The 23,366-nt window shown below is 34.0% G+C and overlaps 1 protein-coding gene across 1 annotated transcript in view; it reads right to left on the bottom strand.

Annotated features, from left to right (window-relative positions):
* LOC138709088 (aldehyde dehydrogenase 1A1-like) overlaps window positions 1-23,366 on the bottom strand; it is a 115,637-nt gene that overhangs the window by 27,314 nt on the left and 64,957 nt on the right. The window contains exons 3-8 of the mRNA XM_069839600.1: window positions 18,728-18,832; window positions 14,571-14,672; window positions 8,753-8,918; window positions 7,540-7,730; window positions 3,481-3,594; window positions 947-1,049 (exon numbers count right to left, since the gene is read on the bottom strand). Coding sequence (XP_069695701.1) covers window positions 947-1,049; window positions 3,481-3,594; window positions 7,540-7,730; window positions 8,753-8,918; window positions 14,571-14,672; window positions 18,728-18,832 — 781 coding nt within the window. The remainder of the gene's footprint in view (window positions 1-946; window positions 1,050-3,480; window positions 3,595-7,539; window positions 7,731-8,752; window positions 8,919-14,570; window positions 14,673-18,727; window positions 18,833-23,366) is intronic.

Here is a 23,366-nt window from a genome sequence, read left to right as displayed (position 1 = left end):
CCGAACGCAACTTCAGACCGGAAGGCAAGTGCCTTAATCGACTGAGCCACGCCAGTGGCTCCCCATCCTGATTTACTACAAAAATGTTTGAGAGGAAGAATTCAGAATACTAATGAAACGTTTGATAATGTTGTATGGTTCCGAGTCTCAAAAAATCTGTTTTTTGGTATGTCAACATTGGAACTTGGTGTAAGCTTACTAAATGCTGTACTCACATTTAATGAGGATGCACTGAAAGAATACAGGGTATTGAAATAGGATATAATACCTCGAAAAACATGGAAAACTTGGACACATTGCAAATATGGAAGGCAGAGATCGCAGTAACAAACACAACCAAAGAGGCAAGATCCAAGAGAAAGAGAGCGACATTAGGTGAGCAGGATGGATAAGAAGCTGAGGAGTACCAACCAGGAGGGTTTTAAAACATTTTTTCTATAATAGGTGAGCTTTTATGGAAATTTTTACTTTAAACGTGATTTACTTAAAACTACATTTTTCAACATAAATGACCCATTTTCTCAGAAACTACTAGGTTTATCTCAATTTTACCATACATTTTAGATAACACTAAGATGATGTGGACATCCATTGATTGAGTTTCCTGTAATAGTTTATTTAAAAAAAAATTAAATATCTGATTTTTTTATTATTATTTTTTATTTTTTTATCCTAGAGGTTTATAAAACAATCATATTTTTTTCTATTAGATATTTTATCATCAAAACGAATCAGTGCACTCAGAAGGAATGCATAAACATCCTGTAAAAATATCACATTTCTACACTTGGTATGTTCTGAGATAATAGGTCATTAATATAGCTGTTTTAACATTAGTTGAAATAGAGCTTGACGACTTCCCTTAAGATTATTATCAATAAATTAATTTATAGAAATAAATACAGGCTCTTCCATTGCAACTCGTCCGAAAGTAATGATTACTAACCATCAGCGTCAGAACATATAACCAGTGGGCTCTTTCCACCTAATTCCAGTGAGACCCTTTTCAAGTTAGACTTTGCTGCAGCTGCCATGATCAGACGACCTACCTAAAAGAAAGAAACAAAATCCATTTATCCAATGATTGTCAATAATTGGCAGCATATTTTTAATTAGTTTACCTTCAAAATGTCTTAGTCTTTAATTAATTTTTACTTAAAATCTGTCCACTAATTATCATCACTGCTTAACCATACTTTGTCTCAATGTCAGTGAGCGAAAACATTCGTCTGAAAATAATGTAAAATACAGTTTTCACAAAAAGGATGCAAAGTTACAGACTGAAATTTCATTAAATAGGCTATTAAAAGAGAAGATCTGGTTGGATTATATTGGGATGCAAGAGGGGTGATGAAAATCACATATCTCAATCACCATTAGCAAACAACTACTTTCACCAGCGAAGAAATAATCTGTGTAATAAGTAATAACTGTGGGGCAAACCATAAATTTATACTGGTACCTATTGTAATTGAAAGAAATTCAACAAATGGATTTACAGTAGAATCCCTCTCTTAACCGGCATCAAAGGGACCAGGTTAGTTCCGAATACGAGATTTTGCTAGATAATTGCATAAATACCGGTATATACAAAAAGAAAGTTCATATTTCATGGTGCCAAATGTTGAAACTGCAGCCATGTGAAGCTTATTTCTCTATCACTTGCTCATAACTGAATGAAGATAAAAATTGTGTGGATTTTCTTTATTAAAACATATCACACAACACAAATAACACACTAATTTTAGATTCGAATATTCACTGAAAATGAAAGTTCGTGCGAAATTCCTAATGCGGCAAAACTGAAGGCTCAGACTGTGGTAATGTGGCAGATTTAAACTTTTTTTTCGTCGTTGTTTTGGTATTGCCAGTTATTTGGGTGCCAGTTACGAGGGATTTTACTGTATTAATAAAAATAAATTTTGAAGGTAAACGAATCATCAGAAGAAATATACAATTCCACTACAAGAGGAGAGGAAATCCATAAAAGCATGTTAATAATTAATGCCTTCAATATGATTCTTCACGAAAAACTGTCATCTTTTCAGTATAACTACCAGTTCTCATTAATGGCTTACCCTTGAAAGAGAAATTATTTATTAGGATACTAGCATAATATATTCCAGCAGTTCCCAAACTTTAATGACGTGGGACCCTCCAAAATCTTCAACATATTTTCGTTACCCACTTCATACTTACGTTTTTATATCAAAGTTTTACACTTTTACTCTCTATTACAATTTAATATTCTTTTGCATTATTTCACGTCCTACACATTATGATTTATTAATAAGTTACTTATTAACTAAACATACTATTAAAATGTATTAATATTTTAATAATACATGTAAGGCATAGAATTCAAAAGATATGTATTAGGATTATTGTACAAAACATGATGAAAGATCGTCAAGATGTAAATTTAACAAAAAAAAAAAAATTGTGATTTGTGATACTGCTTTCAATCGGTGAGTCTATATCAGGATTGAAAGATGTAAGTTTCATTCTCAAATCGCTTTCTAGTGAAAATTTCTTTCTATATTTATTTTTCAACTACACGAATGTTGAAAAAACACGCTAGTACATACTGATATATATTTTGTTGAAAAACAAATCAAGTATCTCAAAGCAATTTTCAATATTTTTGGATGGAATTGATGATGGCAGCCAAGGATATGCCATAGATTACATGACATTCGCTTTATGGTTGGGGAAAGCCTTGAAAAAAATCCAACAAGGTAATCAGCCCAAGTGGGAATTGAACCCATGCCTGAGCGCAACTCTGGATCAGTAGGCAAGTGCCTCTGCCGACTGAGCTATCCTGGTGGCTTTTGGATATTCACTTCTCAATTTAATCCAATATGAGATTAAACTGGTCTCGTGAAGTGCTAATTTTAACGAGAAGTCACATGAGAGCTCTATCAGGGAATCTTCCTATGCTGATGTTAGATCCACTTTCTTTAAGTTATCTTTTACAAAAGGATATTTATTCATTGTCCTCCACCCTCGTCTAGCAAAGGAAAGTAGTGTCTAAGGCTAGAGGGTAAAACTTCAAGATGCTCTTTGATAGATTTGAGGCATCTACATTGACTGTCATTTCACACGAGTCCAAGAAGTCTTTAATTACTGGAAATGCATCAACGCCGAATACTACTCGTTTCTCTCTGTTGATATTCTTCACTTCACGAATCATTGCAGTAGAAAAGAATACTATTCTATTACAATGTCAGCTGTCAAAAAATACTGCCAGACATTTATTTCCATTCAGAATTCAGAATGGCTAAACATTATTTGTAAACCAACAAAGTTTCAATACTTAACAGTGTACATTACTTTTATTTGATTTGTGACTGGTGTTGTCTTGCGACCCACCAAAATTTGTTTGCGGCTCAAACTCTGGGAACCGCTCATATATATTTTACTTAATTCACACAATTCCCGAAACAGAATATTTGGAAAAGAAGAACTGCAATTCGTTACCTCTGTGGATCCAGTAAATGCCACTTTATTGATGTCAGAATGAGAGGCAATGGCTGCTCCTGCAGTTGGCCCATAACCTGGTAGAACATTGATCACTCCTGGAGGAAACCCAGCCTATTAATAAACAAGAAACCATTATTTTCCATCAAACTCTTCACACAATGATGTTTATTTTCAGTATACTGTTTTACACTATTCCATACTCGTATATATATTCTGTATTATTATTATTATTATTATTATTATTATTATTTTTATTAATACATTCAATCAAATAATACTGCTTTAAATCCGTATACAATTCTTGATTCTTTGTCCATACAGTAGAACTCTATTTATCCAAACTTCGGTGAATCGAAACACTTTTCTTTTTGTCATATAAAAGATATATGTATACTGCAGTATTAATTCTTTAATTTGGGAAAGTTTGAGAATATTATAGATTGTTTATTTTTTTAATTGTTCAGTTCAGTGTACTATAATGTGTAAGGTTTGGAAAGAACCTAGCAACCGCAAACCCAGTTTATCTAAACTTGGGTCAACTGAAACACCCTTTTTTTTTTCCACATACAAAATTCTTTAATTTGGAAAGTTTTTAGAAAACTACAAATTGTTGATTCCTCATTGTTCTATACAGAGTGTTGAAAAAGTGTGGAATATTACTCATAACTTCTTAAATTTTAATTTTACAAAAAAAAGTTTTATACAAAAGCTGTTTGAGGTAAACCATACAATACGATACCCTATATGTCTGAATAACTAATACTTTTCGAACACTGATATCATATCATATGGTTTATCTACAACAGGTTTTGTAGAAAACTTTTTTTTTTAATAAAAATTTAAGAAGTTATTAGCAATATTCCATACTTTTTTAACATTTTGCATATACTTTTAACACTTACACAATCACTGATTAACTCTGTAACTTCTTTACTGTGTTAATATGAGGAATTTTACCTAGCTGACTAGTTTCGAAGTGATATTCTTCATTGTCTAAAGTCTTTGAATATCACTTAGAAACTAGTCAGACAAGTAAAATTCCTCATATTAACACAGTAAAGAAGTTACAAAGTTAATCAGCTGTTGTTGATTCCTTTATGCCTCTTTGTTATGTTCAACATACTGTAATGTAGTGGAAGGTTTGGGAAGAGCCAAGCAACCGCAGGGTTGCCAGTCACTAATGGGATTCTCTAAGAAATACTTTTCCTCCTCTCTCACTCCTAAAGAGAGTTGCTTATTAGGTGATTGACATCTGACAACTCCTCAGAGGCACTACTGTCAACCTGTGAAATCCCTTTGTACTGTTCTCCAACCAGGAGATCAACCGTGAAAGGAATGTGTTTACTATTGCGTCATCTATTGGAGCAAAGTAGATAAATAATATTATCGTTATAACATCAGTTTAGAAACCATGTGCTCTCCTGCATATGTTATTTCCTGTATGGAGAGATTAAAAGATCAGGAGATTAACAGTGATCTAATTTTGTAACTAGGGTAGTGTAAATATGTGTGTATCAATGTTATTGTTTGTGCTGTGAGAGCTAGCCAATAGAGATACGAGTATCCACGTGTGTGACCTTATGACATCTTATGACATCAACATTCATTCACAGCATTACCACAGTCTACTATATACAGTCACGAAGCTTGAGTTTTGAGGGTGCTAGAAACAATAGACTGTGCCAGCAATATTTTGCATTGCGTGTAATGAGGCAATATTAGCGATCCTAGTGGTGAGCAACTACCTATCTAATGTATGCATATTTACTACGTATTGAGCTTCGTGACTGTATATACTATACTGTGACATTACCCTGCTTCGTCTCATTCCGCAAAGACTCTCTCGTGGTTGGAGTACAGTATAGGATTAGTAGCCTAACTGTGAACATAAATCAGTAAAGTAACAGTGTGGATTCCTTACCTGCAGTTCGAAGCATTACATACAGGATATTCCAGTAGTATGCAAGTGTGTTTTGAGCGAACATTACAGTATACTATACAATTGAGTAAACGGAAACGTGTAGCAATTACAGTTGAAGAAAAAGTTGAGGTTAGGAGGTGAATAAAAAAATAATGAAATCCTCTGATATAGATTGTTTTACCTTTTGTGGAAGAAAGTGAAGAGGCATTACCAGCAGATGTTTTACTAATACAGGAGCGAAGGGACATAGCAGCAATGAAACGTTGCGAAAATATCACTCAGACCAAAATATCTGACTACTTTAAGTAGACATTGCTACTGTAAGGTCCAGGATAACAATTAAGAGATTTTTAATCATATTCCCTTCTTTCCCTTCACAGATAAGTGGGATTCCTGGAATTTACGATTTACCCGAAAAATTGCTTAGGTATCAAAAATTACTTCCACTTAGAGTGACCATATTCACATCGATAGAAAAGAGGACACAAAGCTTCAAAATGTTCGAAAAAAGAGGACAGAAACCTTGGATAAATATATGTACCGGTACTTAGATTTAGGACTAGGCCTATATTAGGCCTATACTATAAATTACGTCAATATTTTCTTACAGAATATTTAAAGTACAGATTTAGGCTTATATCATATTTAAAAGTATGTTAATATTACAAAATAATTATGGTAGATAGATAGATAGATAGATAGATATTTATTAGCCTTAGGAAATACAATGATTTCATGGCATCGTCAGAGTGAATACATAATAAATATGCGGTTACATACATGTTTTTCCGACATACAAGATATCTACAATAATATACAAATAATATACAATCAATACATTCAGTAATGAAGTCAATTCTCCACAGTTTTCTTCAGACCATTACTTGTACAAGGTTCTTGGTTTCCTTATCCTCTTGGGCAGTCTCACCCCAGACATGAATCAGATAGAAAAGAAGAGCAGTAAACACAAAAGGAGATACTAACTACTGTAAGCTAAATTTGGAGTGCTAAACTAAGATACTCATTGACAGTAAAAGGCATGTGGAAAAGTAAAATATGTTTCACTGACTTTTTAAATCTAGCATAGCTAAGGGCTTTAGTTTCAACAGGGAGTTTGTTGTAAAGTCTTATCCCTGTATGTGATAAGCTATTGAGACTTTTGGATAACCTATGATGATTAAAATGTAAATTATTGCATGTTCTTGTGCTGTAGTTGTGATAATCAGAGTTTATTTTAAAACTATCATAATTTTGGTGGATGAAACAGACTGTTTCAAGCATGTAAATACAAGGTAGGGGCAAAATATCAAACTCTTTGAATATTTTTTTACTATCCGAGGTAAAACTTGATAATAATGATTTTACAGTTAGCTACATATGAAAGTCAAGGAAACTATAATTATTAAAGAGGACAGAAAATATCTATTTAGATTTAGGCTTAGCCCTATATTATACTTAAAATTATGTCAGTATCTATTTTATTACAGAATACTTATGATAAAACTTAGTAAGATAAAATGATTTTACAGTTAACTACATGAAAGCCAAGGGAATTATAATTATTATTAACATACATAAAAAGACCGCACAAAATGTGAATTTAATATTACCATGGATAAATATTATATATTCATCCATGATACCAGTATTACTTTGTAAGCAAATAGAGTTATGATCGTTGCCAAAGAGTATATTGCCTACAGGCAAATTATTGAAAAAAGCGTCAAATCAGATAATTTAAAAATACCAAGCATACAAGTTACGAAAAGGAGGACATTTCTTGATTTTTAATAAATCCGCCCAGACCCCGAAACAAAGGCCTAAAAAGGGCATGTTCGGACAAAAGAGGACGTCTGGTCACCCTACTTCCACCACCAATGTTTCGGATAAACGGAGTTCTACTGTATTGCAATGCACTCTGCTGGCAGTCAATTGGATTTAGCTATTTATAACCACCCTCCAAGCAGAAAATTCTTCGAGCTGATTTTTTTTATCTTTAATCTGAAGACGGAGATAGAACTAACCTTTGAAATGTTATGAAATCATTTCATCACAAGCAATGGTGAAAGACAAACATAATCTCTATTTACACGGTGCAAATAAAAGAACAACATTTCTCTGTTCCTTGTACTTACTTCTTTGCTAAGGGCAGCTGCATACAGAGCAGTAAGAGGAGTCTGCTCTGCAGGCTTCAGCACAATGGTGCAGCCTGTAGCAAGGGCCGGTCCCCACTTCCAGGCTAACATCAGTATTGGGTAGTTCCAAGGGATGATCTGCCCCACAACTCCTACTGGTTCCTTGCGAGTCATACTGAACAGTTCTCCATCTGAAAATACATATACGAATGAATTTTGGATTAAATAACTCTCTTGCTCTTGCTCTCGCTCTCTCTCTCTCTACTGACGATGAAGCGCCTGTATTGTACTCTGATTCATAGTCTATGTGTACCAGCTTGCAGTTCACATGACGTAACAGATGTACTAGAAGAAACTACTCGATCCGCTGTACGTTTGGGAACAGAAATGGGCTGCCTGATAATAACTAAAAAGACAAGAATCAAGTTGTTGTCTATGTCAATCAATTAGATTGCAGAATAATGAAGAAAGTGGACTGGAATTACAACAAAATAAAGACTCATGCACATCGTTTTTCTCAGTAATACATTACAAGTTGCATCATGTATAGGCCTATAGTACTAAGTGCTTGCAGTATTATCAAACCACTAGTTGCACACCACTAAACCAAGTTTGTTGTCTTTTGAACGAAGTCAACAGTGACAACAGACTACCCACTTGTGCTACATGAAGTCTGCTTCCACAAGCAGAATCTATGCTTTATTGGCATCTTATAAAGTGGTACTGGTTGCAAACAAGTTTGTGTTGCACTTGATGTTACGAGATGATTTTTGAAATATATTAGTACACTTCTTATACGAGTACTACTCCTCGGTCTTGTTTATGTTATACTACACGTTTGTGATATCCACTGTAATGTTTAATACACGTCAATATTGTTCTATTTTAAAAACTAGATAAAACTTAAACGCGAAATGTGCTCTCACTAACACAAGAAAATGAATACACTCTTTTTGGTCCAATATATTCAGAGATCCAGATTGGAGTGATGTAATTCAGCCATTAAGATATACCTTCCGAATTAAAAATAAAATATGATCACCCTTTCTACAGAAAACAAACTCTTCAGTTCATCATTTTTCTTGAATGACAGCTGTAAATTAAAAGCTTTGAAACACTGAGCCAGTTTTCACTACAACATAACAAAAATACATGTAAATGTCACTACAACTCCGGATGCCTAAAATCTCGAATGCATGTCACATTAACTCACCGGCTGGGATAGTATTGCCATGGATCTTGTCGCACCAGCCAGCATAATAACGGAATGTGTCCACAGCACAGCCAATATCAAATACTGAATCTCCATATGGTTTTCCATTGTCTATAGTTTCCAAATTCGCAATGTATTCAGTATCCCTTTCAATTAAGGCAGCCAACTACAAGAAAACAAATCATTAGTGCCTACAAAAATTATACTTCTGAGGCTTATTCCACAAAAAGTGTGATGTTAAATGTAACAAATAAATGAGCTTGTAACATAAATCAGAAAGACTTCGTTCAACAAAAGCTTCTTGTGCACTAATTACTACATAATTGTTTGTTATAAGTGGCATTTGCATTGTCCTGTTCCACAAAAGTACACATATTAGCAAACTTAATCTTGTATAGATTATCCTATCAGTGAGAAGAAGATATTTAATGTGCTGTTGGTATTTTATACACAGTTTTTACATCATCAACCACCATGATGGTTCAGTACTAATGTGTTTGGGCCTATATAAGCCAAGAGACTCAGGTTCAAATCCCATTCCACTCCGAATTTATAAGTGTGTTGGGAAAGTCCGTGGTCCAGGCAATACAGGGGTTTATCCAAGTACTCGGTTCCCTTGTAAAATTCCAACAATATTCCATTATTATCATTATCACTCATGTAGACCCGGCACCTGTGGTACATTCTGGAGAGTTTTTTTTTTAATTGGTTATTTTACGACGCTTTGTCAACTACTATAGTTACCTAGCATCTGAATGAGATGAAGATGATAATATTATTATTATGTACCGAAGTACATATGATATTTCTGTGCAGGAATTCTGCGTTATCATATGATGAAGGATGGATAGAACAGAGAAAAATTTTCTCTGGCACCAGGACTCAAACCCGGGTTTTCAGCTCTATGTGCTGACGCTTTATCCACTAAGCCACACCAGATTCCAGTTCCGATGCTGGATCGAATCCCCTCAGCTTAAGTTCTATCTCTCAGTTTCTCAGTTTTCCTTTTGGTGGCCTACCCTCATGTACTATGTCACAGAATATGTAACAGTGGCACAATGTCCAACACACTATGTACAGAAGTGCACTCATTACGAGTGACTAAGTGGCCAGGATCCGATGGGATGAGAGCCATCTTGAATCACTAATGATTACTTACGCATATCATATTATTATGATGTACCGAAATACATATGATATTTTCGTGCAGAAATTCTGCGTTACCATATATGATGAAAGATGAATAGAACAGAGAAAAATTCTCTCTGGCACCGGGATTCGAACCCTGGTTTTCAGCTCTATGTGCTGACGCTTTATCCACTAAGCCACACTGGGAAGGTGATATTGCCAGTGAAATGAGTCCACGATTCAGTGCCAAATGTTACCCAGCATTTGCTGTTAATGGGTTGAGGAAAAATTCCGAAAAAAACCTCAACCAGGTAACTTGTCCCAACCAGAATTTGAACCCGTTTGTTTCAATGTCAGGCATGCTAACCACTACTCCACAGCAGGGAACCCACTTTGGATAGTCTCTGACGAACTAAGTGGTCTATGCTTTTCAGCAGTAGTGACATCTATGAGCACACTTGTAGAATTGGGGTGAATAATTGCAGCTAAGGGCCCTGCTACTGGAAAAAATGTTTACATTAGCTGATTTAAATATGTGGTCCAGTAACAGTTGTCAAGTGATGGTAAACATAATGAAATTTGTTGTGTACTTAGAGATATAATAAACGACAATTACACCATTCAATAACACTGAACAGAAGACGCAACATCATGATGTTTGCATGACACAACTTGTAAGTTACAACAACCTACATAAAGAAACAAAACACTGTCAGCTAGACTTTGCATACTAACTATGCTAACAACAAGCAAAACTGATTGTTTATTACCACAAAAATCCGCACACCTTCTTGCAATTGTTTCAACCATAAATAAAGATTAGAAGAGATGTTGCCTAATGGACTTTTTCCATTGCTGGTACCGGTAATGAAAAAGGTTATCACAATATTTCGAAGACTGGCTCTACCTTAGTTGTCAGGTGATCAAAAAATGCTATGAGAAGAACTCCTACTCGTTGAGTCGCACCTCTTTCTCATCTCACATTTTTTTCATTTGAAGACAAAGATAGAACCAATCTTCGAAACATAACGATTTTCTTCTTTATTACCAACAATTGAAGTCCAATCTACAAATTTTCTGAACCATTCACCAATGCTTTCTCTCTCATTTAGATCATAAAGAACGAATTTCTAAGTCACTTGTATATTATTTTGTGCAACAGAAAAATAAACTTCATAAATTACAAGAAATTCTACATGTAACTTGTGAATTATTAGTCCTATAATTTTATGAAATAGGCTCCTGAATCCAAGTGTTGAAATCAATAAGAAGTCAAATCTTTTAGAAATTATGTTCAATTTTTTTTCAGAGACAAAATTACACTGAAGTTATTATATTCTCTCTAATAACATTTTTTTTTTTTCCATAAGAAGATACTTTGTATAATATACAAAATATATAAATCTGAAATAGAAAATATGTATTCCCTTCCTTTCTATTAATTTGTATTCTCTTTTTTTCGAAGGGTAAACAAAGCATCAATATAGGCCTACTACTGTCCAACATTGTGGTTGGTGCACGCTCATAAAAAGAAGCATTGTTACTACCACGATCATGGCAAGAAGTAACAAGTCTGGTTATATTACGTTTATTGTTTTGATGTGTACTGTAAGTGTTTAATCATTAAGCATGAAATGTTCAACATAGAAGTATAGTGAAGTTTTGCTCTTGTTGTGACAGTGTTATGGATATCTGTGAAAAGAAATTAATTCAATGATAATAGTGAAATGAACTGTATTCAGTACTCAGTATGTTTGTTACGTCACAAAACAATCGATTTGACTGAAATTATTTACTGGTACCAGTGGCGTAGCCAGTGGGTGGGCCAGGTGGGCGAATTTTTGCTTTTTTTTTATGGAAAATATTCAACATTAAACTAAACCATGGATCCAGAGCAATAGTTACAGTCGATAGCATTAAGGTAAGAAATAAAAAATGCGTTCATTTCTTCAAGAGCCAATTTAACTGAGTTGGATTGGGTATAAAAAATTGTCTGGCAGCAATAAAAAGAAGGAAGCCGTGGAGGCTACTGAATTGTTACATCAGCTAGAAAAATTTGACACCTTATTTTATTTGATATGTTTAGACGATATTCTTGCTCTTGCACCATCACTATCGGAAGCACCTCAATCTCCAAAAATGGATATTAGTAAATGTTCGTCCTTCATTAAGGCAATGATATAAAACTTTTCAAAGCTCTGAAACGAAGGAAAATTCAACAACCATGTCAAGCACAAGGCTGTGTAATCTATCAATTCTATCCATTGGAGAGAGAAAAGTTGGGATTTGTTGAAGAATCCATCATCAACGATCGAAAGATTCGTTGCTAGAAAATTTCGACAGCTCCAGTTCATCTTAAGAAGCGTTTGTATAGATATGCCTTGCTTGATTGTTTATCATAATTTTGCATGTTATTAAATAAGGCTTCCCAGAATGAGTTTCAGGAAAGTTGATGGCAGCAGCATTGTCAGGAGGTGGGTCAGGTACTTTCTAAATCCTGCATATCTGGCCCACCCAAAATAATTAGTCTGGCTACGTCATTGACAGGTACTGTTTTCACATTCTGCTGTATAAGTAATTTTATATCTTGCATGCATGGTGAAACAAAACATAAAAATTATTTTATTTTTATTCTTCTTATGTAATTAAATACCGGTACTCACAAAATAAGTTTACGATGTTTATATTGAAGTTTGATTAAATTGTATCAATGGCAACAGAAGAATCTTTCAGTCAAAGTCGATTTTAGAAACAATTTGAAATAAAATTACATAAAATACTATTCAATTAATATCTGCATATACTGTGATATTCGAGAGAGAGAGAGAGAGAGCGAGAGCGAGAGAGAGAGAGAAAGTGAGAGTGAGAGAGTGAGAGAGTGAGTGAGTGAGTGAATGAATGAATGAGTGAGCGTGCGTGCGTGCATGTGTGAAAATGTTCGTGATTTACCAGTATGTTAATTGATAAATGAGTTCTATTCAGTCAATACTTAACATAAAGTATTGACTGAATAGAACTCATTTATCAATTAACATTGAACTTAACGGAACCAATATGCCTTTAAAATTACCAGTATGTGTTAAATGTACAGGGCTTATAATTTCCTGGAAACTATGTACGAAACACAATTCTCAGTAGCTATTCAGCTCACCAAACTGATGGTGTACTTATCAGATGATTCTCCATACTCAGGCAATCATCTGTATTATCAGAGTTGATATAGACTTTAAAATAAGAAGTACAGTGTAATAAAATTTCTAACATATAAGATTTCAGCGATTCAAATACTGATTTCATGATAACAGTGCTATAAATTCAGTTTTATATTGACTTCTGCATCTATACATGATGAAATTATCAATTCAAAATCGATATATTTTACTGATAAAAATGACTACCGGTACTTTTATCGGAAATGTAAATTCCCAAAACAATCATTACTAGAGTTCAGAAACATCTCATCAGTTACATGAGCATCCATTACATGACATTCATAAATTTCTTCGTAACATTACACAAGAAGAATTGGGGCTAATGTCTGACAATTTACTGAAGCCTATTGACACACAGATGAACATCATTTCGAACATTCGTTCATTTCATTTATTGTATTCCATAGATCTTACGTCAACATTAAAGCTTTAAGATGTGGAATAAGTCAAGAGTTACAAAAATTTTTTGGCGAGGTGAAGTGTTGTAATTTAAGGTAAGACTAAATACTGGGACAGGATTTAATTACACTCTCAATCCTGCAGTTTAACCATAAGATTGAAAAGAAGGCTCTGTACATGTATCTCACATTGGAAGCAGTGAGGGATTAGTAACAGAATGGGAAACAGCCAGTCCATTTTGGGGGCAATCGAGATTGAAAACTATATGTTCTTTACTTTAATAAAAATGCTGACAAAATTCAATTTATTTCTGTGGATTTAGAAGGAGTTCAACTTGAATAAATTCTTAAAGAATCAAATGCAAGTTTTAAAGAAAATGTAAGCTTACATAGCCTATATACCTACTGTAAATATATAATTCAAAATTACCGTTGGGAAGTTTTATCTGTAGATGTTTTCAGTCAGAATTTTACCATGTTCGAAAATGTAGCTACCATCTTACCCTATTCTATTCGTGAAATAGTCTTAATAAATACCTAGATTAGAAAAGATGAGGGAAAATCCTCACTAACCTATCTGGTAAGTTAAATTTAAAGTGGAACACTACTTCCTAAACAAATTGCAAAATTGATAAAACCCCAAAGCTTTGGTGGGGATAACTTATGCAAAAAGAAACAATGATGTCACACCCTGGTACTTTTGAAGAGCAGTGAAGTCACCAAACAAATCCGTTTGTGATTGAAAAATGAATGTTACGAAAACCCTATCAAAAAGCCTCAGAGTAGAGTGAACAGATTAAGATAAAGTAAAGGTGGGGAAATTACAGAGAGGGAGAGAGACTTGGAAAGGAATCAAGAAGGAAATTTAGGGAAAAGACGTGTCGTAAGATCTACGAATAGAAAAAGAGCTTTGAAAATTAGGAATCACAAAAAATGGAATGTTACAAATATGTACATACACAAAATTACATGTTTATTTTTCTTATGCTTAAAAAACTGTTCTATCCAGCCTTAAAATGTTAGATAATTGCTCCCAATTCCAATCTGGAAATAAATATTACTTTAATTTAATTATTTTACCTTGTTTATGAGCTTTCCGCGAGCAGATGCATCCAGCTTCCTCCATTCTGAGCCAATTGCAAATGCATTTCTTGCAGCTTTCACAGCACGATCTACATCAGCCTGAAAATAATGTTACATTACTCCTGCAAATTATTTATGGAGGAATTTACAATCAAATTAATTAAAAACAGGAAATTATACATACAAAATCAGTTCAGTACATTGCACGAGAATATATTTCCCTTCAAATTAAGAGAAAAAATAATTTTATACAAAAAATATGAAACCATACCCCCTAAAACTAATTTACATTCTGTTATAGGCGTTGTTCAATTGCCATACTTGTTCAAGATTTCCTCCATCCCTCTTAAGGTGTCAAGTGTGCAGGCAGTAAATAAAATAATACCAGGACACACCATTATTATTATTATTATTATTATTATTATTATTATTATTATTATTATTCCCAAAAATTATGATGCAATATAAACCTAGAGGACATCGTCGCCCAGGAAGACCTTTAAGAAGACTGCTAGATGGGGCCGAAACAGGTCTACAGAGGCCTAATTCGTGAAGGATGATGATGATGATTATTATTATTATTATTATTATTATTATTATTTCTTATTGGCATGTAACACATATGGGCGAATCCAGAAACACATATAGAGTGTTAGTTGGGAGGCAGGAAGGAAAAATATCTTTGGGGAGGCCGAGATGTAGATGGGAGGATAATATTAACATGAATTTGAGGGAGGTGGGATATGATGATAGAGACTGGATTGGTCTTGCATAGGATAGGGACTGATGGCAGGCTTATGTAAGGGCAGCAATGAACCTGCAGGTTCCTTAAAAGCCATTTGTAAGTAAGTTTTATTTCTTATTAGTAATGCCGCTGCTATTTATTACTAATCCATATTTATAAATACAAAGTGGAATAAGAAGCATGTAAGACAATTATTATTTTAAAAAGTTGTAGAAAAAAGTATTGGAGTGGCGCCCTAACCCACCCTGGCACGACTGCACCCCTGTGAGTGTGTTATACAGAACTGAATCCTGCAACCGTATTTTAGAAGAGAAATGCCAGCACGAATTCGATTGAAAGAGTATGTGAATTTTTGAATGTTTCATAACAAGACATTCTATACAAATTAGAATGCCAGGCAGCAGAAATGCCAAGACAATGGCACGAAATCAAATGATGAAGGCTACTCTTTGGAAGAATGTGTGTTTACCTTGCCAAGCTATTGTGTTGTTTATTGCCTCTTTTCTCGTAACACAATGGCAATTCAGGATAAAATATGGCCTTCAGTAAGCCTTATCCAAACACAGAATTAAGCTTGGAAACGGCAAGGTTCCTTCTTGATAAACAAGGCAAACATCAACCACAATTGACAGAGGCTACAGTATGGGATGTTTGTGCTAGACTGGAACAGTTTACTAAAAAATACTTGCGACTCTTTCACTGGCAACAGGATACTCTTGCTTAACGTTCCAGAGGACAACAATTAAAGCAAACCTTAAGCCATGTGTACATCAGCTGCTGAAACTAGATAAGGAGAAGAGGATTCAATATTGTTTGTGACTTCAAGAGGTGATATATGCTATACACCTGGAATACTCGAGAACACATGGTTTACAAATGAAGCTTGGTTTCATTTGTCAAGACATGTAAGCTCACAAAATTCCAGGATTTAGGCTACTGACAATCCTTACGGATTCCACGAATAATGCTTCATCTGCAAAAACTGGGAGTTTGGTGCGCCATTTTCTTTAGAAAAATGCGGAATACCATTGCTTATTTTCTGATTTTTACACAGTTTATTGATAGACTTGATGACGTGTAAATGACAGAGTTGCCTCCAGCGAGATGGCACAAGATGCATCAAGTGAGTCATTGGCAATAATCCAAAGATTTTCTGACGACCACAACATTTCAAAGAAAACCTCATTATTCTATTCATTCGATATAGATATACAATAAAAATTTTGGTTTCACGACAATGAGAATCACTCTGTATAATTTACTGAAATCAACACTGACTGTACTTATCATTTATGTAAATATATTTGTTAATTTGTTCAGAGATTGGACAAATATTTTATACTTCAAAATTAAACAAATTCATAATTATTTCTAAACTTTCTCACTATAATGACAATTATGCTTAAATTAATTTAACATAAAGTTTTTTCCCCCCACTTTCAGAATAACTGATGTAACAGGATTTATACAAAAGATAAGACACTTTCGAAATCAAAGATATTTCGTTAAAATAATATTTAAATAACAATAAACACACCATATTATTTTCAAAAATATATACATGGGCCTATACATCTCTCGCCTTCATTTTTCCTTGTAGGTATATAGAACACGTCTTCAAAGCATTATGAAATTTTATACTCCCTCTCCCACTCTCTCAGTCTTTTCTTACCAACAGGTAATGAAAGTCATTCTGAGATTTTCCGCTGTGAATATCCTATATCTGTTTCATACAGTAAAAATATTCTTCCTAAGCTCTCCACATTTAGTTAGTACCCATATATAACAGGAATGGAATAGAATAGAATTAACTAATTTATGTAAGCACCAAATGGTAAAGTAACTACAATTTAATTTCTTGAAGTCATTACTGTAAAATGAAGATTTTTTAAAATATAAATCTTAGCTTTATTAGACCAATGCAATGTTAGTGGTGCATGTACTTGGGGTAAGGGGAGGAGAAATGGGGAAATAGGCAAGCAAAATATTTTTCCATCCAATAATCATTTATACACCACATAAGCTTAATTAAATGGATGTAAAACCGTCACCAAATTTTCTTGTCACATCATTCTACATAATGTTTGAGACTGTTACGTTAGAAAGTATTAAAAAAAGTTTTCTGTTACATTAGGCCAGTGGTAGGCATTTTCTCTTTCTGGAGAAGGTCTCAGCAATATAAGTAAATTTCACAGATATCTTATCTTGTGAATGAATAACCCAGACACTGGACTATTCAACAGCATTTTCATAAAATTCATGAGACTAAGAATTCTGTTGTGAAATAAGAGCCATTTCTTCAATAAAGATGTCAAAAAGTTGCTTATTGATGGTGGAGTAAATGTATCTTCTTTCCAGAGTTCAGTTCTTTTATTAACTTTGATGACAAGGAAGACTCGACTGCAGTTACGCCCTCACTTTCAGTTTCAATTCTGATACCATAAAAAGTGGCAAAGCTGCATTAGCAAAATTTATCACACCAATGTGCAAGGATCATTAAAGCATATTAATAATTAATTAACAATGGAAATCCGGGGATATCAGAAAAAAAATGATTAAATCCAGGGACATTCTGGGGACGACTTTTGTCCAGAGACAGAAAGCAAAATTCAGGGATTGTCCCCGGGAAACGATGATGTCTGGTAACCTTACTTTATATGCTTAATACACTTTCATCATAATGATTTTATTGTTTCTGCTGAACTTTTAAGTTTCCTGGTTTAATATTTGCATGTACATTTGAATTTACGCTACTGTACCTATTTCGTATATTTTCATTTTAATTCTTATTACATTTGTTTCATTTGTATTCTGGAAATGCTCAAACTACTTCATTTATAACTACAGATTTTCTGTACTTTTAAATATGTGTCCAAATTTGGTAACATTTTATAAATACCTGTCTTAGATAAAATTAATTTTATGAAAGCTTGCAAACCAGGTTTTCAGCAGTCGAGTCCTGTTAATTCAGAAGACTAGCAATATGATACAATATAACTTCCTTAATTTTCACATAAATAAAGTAACCTATAACGATGGCTAAGAAGTGATGCCTCGTATCTGTAAATTTGCAGGTAAATCAGAAAACTGTTTTAAAGATTAATTTTTATCAAAATAGACAAACCTTTTATATATGATTCTGCTTTACAAGATCTTCTCGAGGACAAAATATTAGTTAACTGTCCAATTGTGTGAACATAATAATGTAGTTAATCTAAATTATAATGTAGGTAAACTAAATAACCATTTTTGTAGATACGAAGTATCGCTTCTTAGACATCGATAAGTAATAGAAAAAATAAAATTGTTAACGACAAAGAAATAATAAAGTTACTAAAGAAGCTTTGATGCAGTCTTATTACAACATATTAGCCCATATGATATGGATACAGTAAATAAAGCAAATTACCTTGTCAGCTTCAGCAATATCAATAATTTTCTTCTCAGTAGCCGGATTTAAAGTAGGAAATTTCTTGCCTGAAGCAGAATCTACGAATTCATTGTTGATGAATAACTGCAAATAAAAATGGATAAATACATTAATATAAACATCATGAAGTGAAGAGAAGCGACTAGAAACATTTGAAATGTGGATCTGGAGAAGGGTAGCATGTGTGAAGTGGACAGATAGAATAAGAAACGAAGTTGTGTTGGAAAGAGTGGCTGAAGAAAGAATAATGTTGAAACTGATAAGCAAGAAGAAAAGGAATTGACTGGGTCAATGGTTGAACTGCCCTCTAAAGGAGCACTGGAAGGAATGGTGAATGGGAGAAGAGTTCGGGGCAGAAGAAGATATCAGATTATAGACGACAGTAATATATATGGATCATATGAGGAGACAAAGAGGAAGCCAGAAAATAGGAAAGACTAGAGAATGCTGGGTTTACAGTGAAAGACCTGCTCTTGGGCAGAACACTATGAATGAATGGATGATAAACATCAAACTAAGCATTGATAAGGACTAATAACAATAACATCAGAGAGACTGCATGAAATTATTTACTATTGGCATCAATGTCAACATATGAACAATATTATGTAAAACAGTACCTATTCTTCTTTCAATGTCATCTGTCCATATTATGTAAAATTCCTACACTGCAATGCTTGGAGCAGACACACGAAACCAAATCATAATGTGCAACATGTTAATATTTTCCAGGCATAAAGAATCTTGTGAAATGTTTCCTAGGTTGTACCTTTTTAAAAAAATACAGTTCAGCTGTAATATCTTTCTACAAAGTACACTAAAATGACTAAGCAGGTTGTAAAAATGAGTGGTATCATCTCAGACTCGCATTTAGGAGGGCCGCATTCAAATCCCGAGGCCTGCCAATCTTTGTTTGGGGTTTTTCGTGGGTTTTTTTCCACTCGCAAAAGTGAATGCCACATTAGAATTTACTTTTCATCTAACCCGAGCATTCTGCCTGTTGTCTATTGCGTATTCGTGTTGTCTTTAGAAGGAAGTCTTTGCATCGAACTGATCCCTTGTGAGGGGAGTCCATCCATTGTCCATGTCTTGTGTGATCCAAAAGGATTATTCTTTTGTTACAGGCACTGACTTGTGAGACCCAGAAAAGAGGTTAAACTAGGATAAAAAATATTATAATCTTCTTAGAAAAATAACATTCCACAAGTTGTCCTGTATGGTTTAGTGATTAGAACACCCACCAATAGATGCAAAGTTTATACATTCAAACTCAGCTGAATGGTTAAGCCAGGGATGTAGAATCCAGAACAGAACTATAGGTCTAACATTATAAGATTTCTCTCATTAAGTTACACTATTAATAGTAGTAGTGATCCATGTGTCTTGGAAAGGGCAGGGCATATAACATTTGAATTTCAATTATGCCATAAAAACATTATCTAATACTGTACTTCACTTTCTGCATACAAATTTTAACTTACTATTTTCTGCTGCAGCAAATTACTCTATTATTTACTTCTTAAAATTTGGAAAGTTGTGCAAAATTTTCTTCTTTATGGATAGAAAATGAATTCTCTACAGGACATCTGTACATGCATTCCTCATTTTTCTTAAATGGAACCACTGTCATACGTTATATGTCAACCCTTATAAACTGAGCTACTGAATAGATCTGGGTTCAATAAGCCTAGATGCTTTGCTAATAATTAATCCTCACAAGTTAAGGTTTTCCTCTGCAGATAATTTAACCTGACGAACCTCACACATACAGTATACCGGTTAATATTAATGCCATAATACGAGTATTAAACTATTTGTAGCATAAACAATTATTATGTCACTTTGAACTTAGACTGATTCTTCTGTGTTATATTAAAACATAAATACTCAAGTTATGTACATTTTCAAATAAACCTTACTATACACTACTGTCACTGATTTTAAAACAATACTCAATGAGAGAAAATTCAAACCATATAGTATGATTGTTCATTTCTTCCTAGTCAAGTGATAATGAGATACTCACTCTTATCTGTTATGAGTAATTAAACTACCGATTTTAGAGCGAATAGTTCATGTTGTATGTAACAAAAAAAGTGTAATACTATATTGGTGACAAGTCCATAGTTTTCTCAGAAAAAAAAATTTCTTTTTTTTTTTTTTCCTAAATGTTTAACACCCTCTTATTCGATCTATTTATTTGTCTATGGTAACTATAATGAGAAGGATCGTGATTTTTATCCATATCGGTAAAAAATCTAATAATCATTTATCCCTCTGCTGTATTTCAATAGAGTGGACAGTTTTCATGTAAATTTAATTAAAAAACATCTAATTTGAAGCCACTGACAGATGTGACTAGCTTGCAACATTGTTACCAGAAAGGAAGGTGGGAGATAGTTCACTAAGGCAGAGAGGCCCGAGTTCATTGACATCTTACATCTGTATTACGAGAAGAAAGAGCAGTGTGTTAGTGGCGATGTTGCCAGACTTCTACAACTTCAAACTCAATTTTCTAACCAACCATGCATTTAACCACAAAACGTAATCTAAGCTTTCTATTCACTTAAGTGTATCCTATCATTCCTTTCAATCTGCAGGATTATTTCACTTCCACCCTGTACACCGGTAAATATTGGCAGTAGAACTAGGGTACCGGAAGTCCTATCCATAAATAATGCTTGCAAGGTTAAACTTACATTTAATTAATTACTTACTGAGTATCGTACATTTTATTGTTATACACGGCTGAGCAGTTTATTTAGGAACATTTGAATTTACATCTGCATCATCAAACTTTTAACGTCTCTGTTTTCTGTATTCCCAAATATATATACAGAGTCCGACATTCAACGTTTACCATTTTAAGTTGGTAATTATGCATGCATCAATTAAGTGGGGGGGGAGGCTTTGATCATTGTGATTGGGACCAGAATGATCTTGGACTTAGTTAGCCATGGAACGTTGGCCTTTGCAGCAGCGCATTTTCTGCGTAAAACCTTATTTATCAGGCAAGTTAATTGTGGCTGTACAGTGCAAGTTTCGGCGGATGTTTGGCGATAATCGACAACGTGAAATTGCACCGTCACGAAAAATAATCAGTCGGTGGGTGAGCCAGTGACGTGAAATCGGATCTGTTCAAAACAAACCTCCTGTTTGCATGAAAACAGCGTGAACATCTGAAAATATTGAATGTGTGAGAATGGCTTTGCAGACTCTGCGTCGTTCAGTGACAAGGTATTCCCGAATTCTAAATGTATCGGACAGAATAGTGGGAAGAATTCTAAACGTTGACTTGCATTTCCATCCACAGCACATCTTTCAATGACAACACAGCGAGGCTGCTTTCCCCAGGCGACTTCTCTCTATGTTCGGTGACAGTTAATGGCCCTCCGTATCCCCATACCTCACTGCACCAGACTTCTTTTTGTGGAGGTACCTGAAGGCTAAGTTCTACGTTCGCAGACTCCCTGATATCAACAGTCTCAAAAATGCAATTTGTGAGGAAATTGCTGGTGTCACGCCAAACAATTTACATAGAGTAATGACTGGTGTACAAAGAATATTACAACAATATATTGACGCTAAGGATGGGCATCTTAAGGATGTAATTTAAAAAAAAATATGATAATATGTAAATATAAGACAATAACGTGCGTAACAGTTATGGTGTTAGGAAATGGGAAACGTTAATTGCCGGACCCTGTATTTCTAATTTTGCCTGTGCATTGCTTTGTAAGACATTTTAACATAGTGTTATGCAATACACCATGATGTAACACTCCTTCACTTGGCTGCAGACGGGACAAGCCTGTGATTTATTCACTGTGACTAGAAAACCATTTGAATAGCAAAGAATCTATTTGCATATTCTGAAGGCTAGTGATTCACCACACATTTCATACGTTGTATGTTCTGAACCATCTCCTACAGTTTGGAAGAGGCAGATATGTATTTGTTATGAGTAAAATTTACATAGTACCAAATTCAAACGTAAAGTAAACAATTTACAGATATTTAAATCTATTTATTTTCTGAATAATTTAGATATGGGTTTTATTACCCCAAACCTTACTGTTATAGACTTATTAAACATTAAAGTGTAATTAGTAATTAAGCTCAATGTATCACTCCAGTGTGATGATCACAAAAATTTCAAGTATAGGCTCATAGATAGACGTTATTCATATCAAAATGGTACAGTACATCGCTCAGAAAACTATGTCTTTTATAGAAGTACTTATGCATTGCAAATATTAGTATATTATGATACAAGTTTTGGAAGTGTTTTTTTATAAAATCGAGGAAATGTTTGAGAAATCAGCAGAGCGAGTTTTCAGTTTCCGAGATTTTGTATGCACTTCACAAACGTGTATTGTACAACATTTTTTGCACTATCATGTTCTTAAAATTTCAAATAGAATATATTTTGTACTAACTGTAGTAACTTTCGAGGAATATCACTTTTGTTGACGTACCAAATTTTGTCCAATACTCTTTTGAGAAGATTAACTCCATATGTAGATGAAATTATTGGGGATCATCAGTGTGGTATTCGACAGATAATTGAGAAAAAATGGGAGTACAGTGCATCAGTTATTCATGGATTTCAAAAAGG

Source organism: Periplaneta americana, chromosome 11, assembly GCF_040183065.1.
Source record: "Periplaneta americana isolate PAMFEO1 chromosome 11, P.americana_PAMFEO1_priV1, whole genome shotgun sequence".
Classification (NCBI taxonomy): domain Eukaryota; kingdom Metazoa; phylum Arthropoda; class Insecta; order Blattodea; family Blattidae; genus Periplaneta; species Periplaneta americana.
This window is presented reverse-complemented; position numbering and strand designations above follow the sequence as displayed.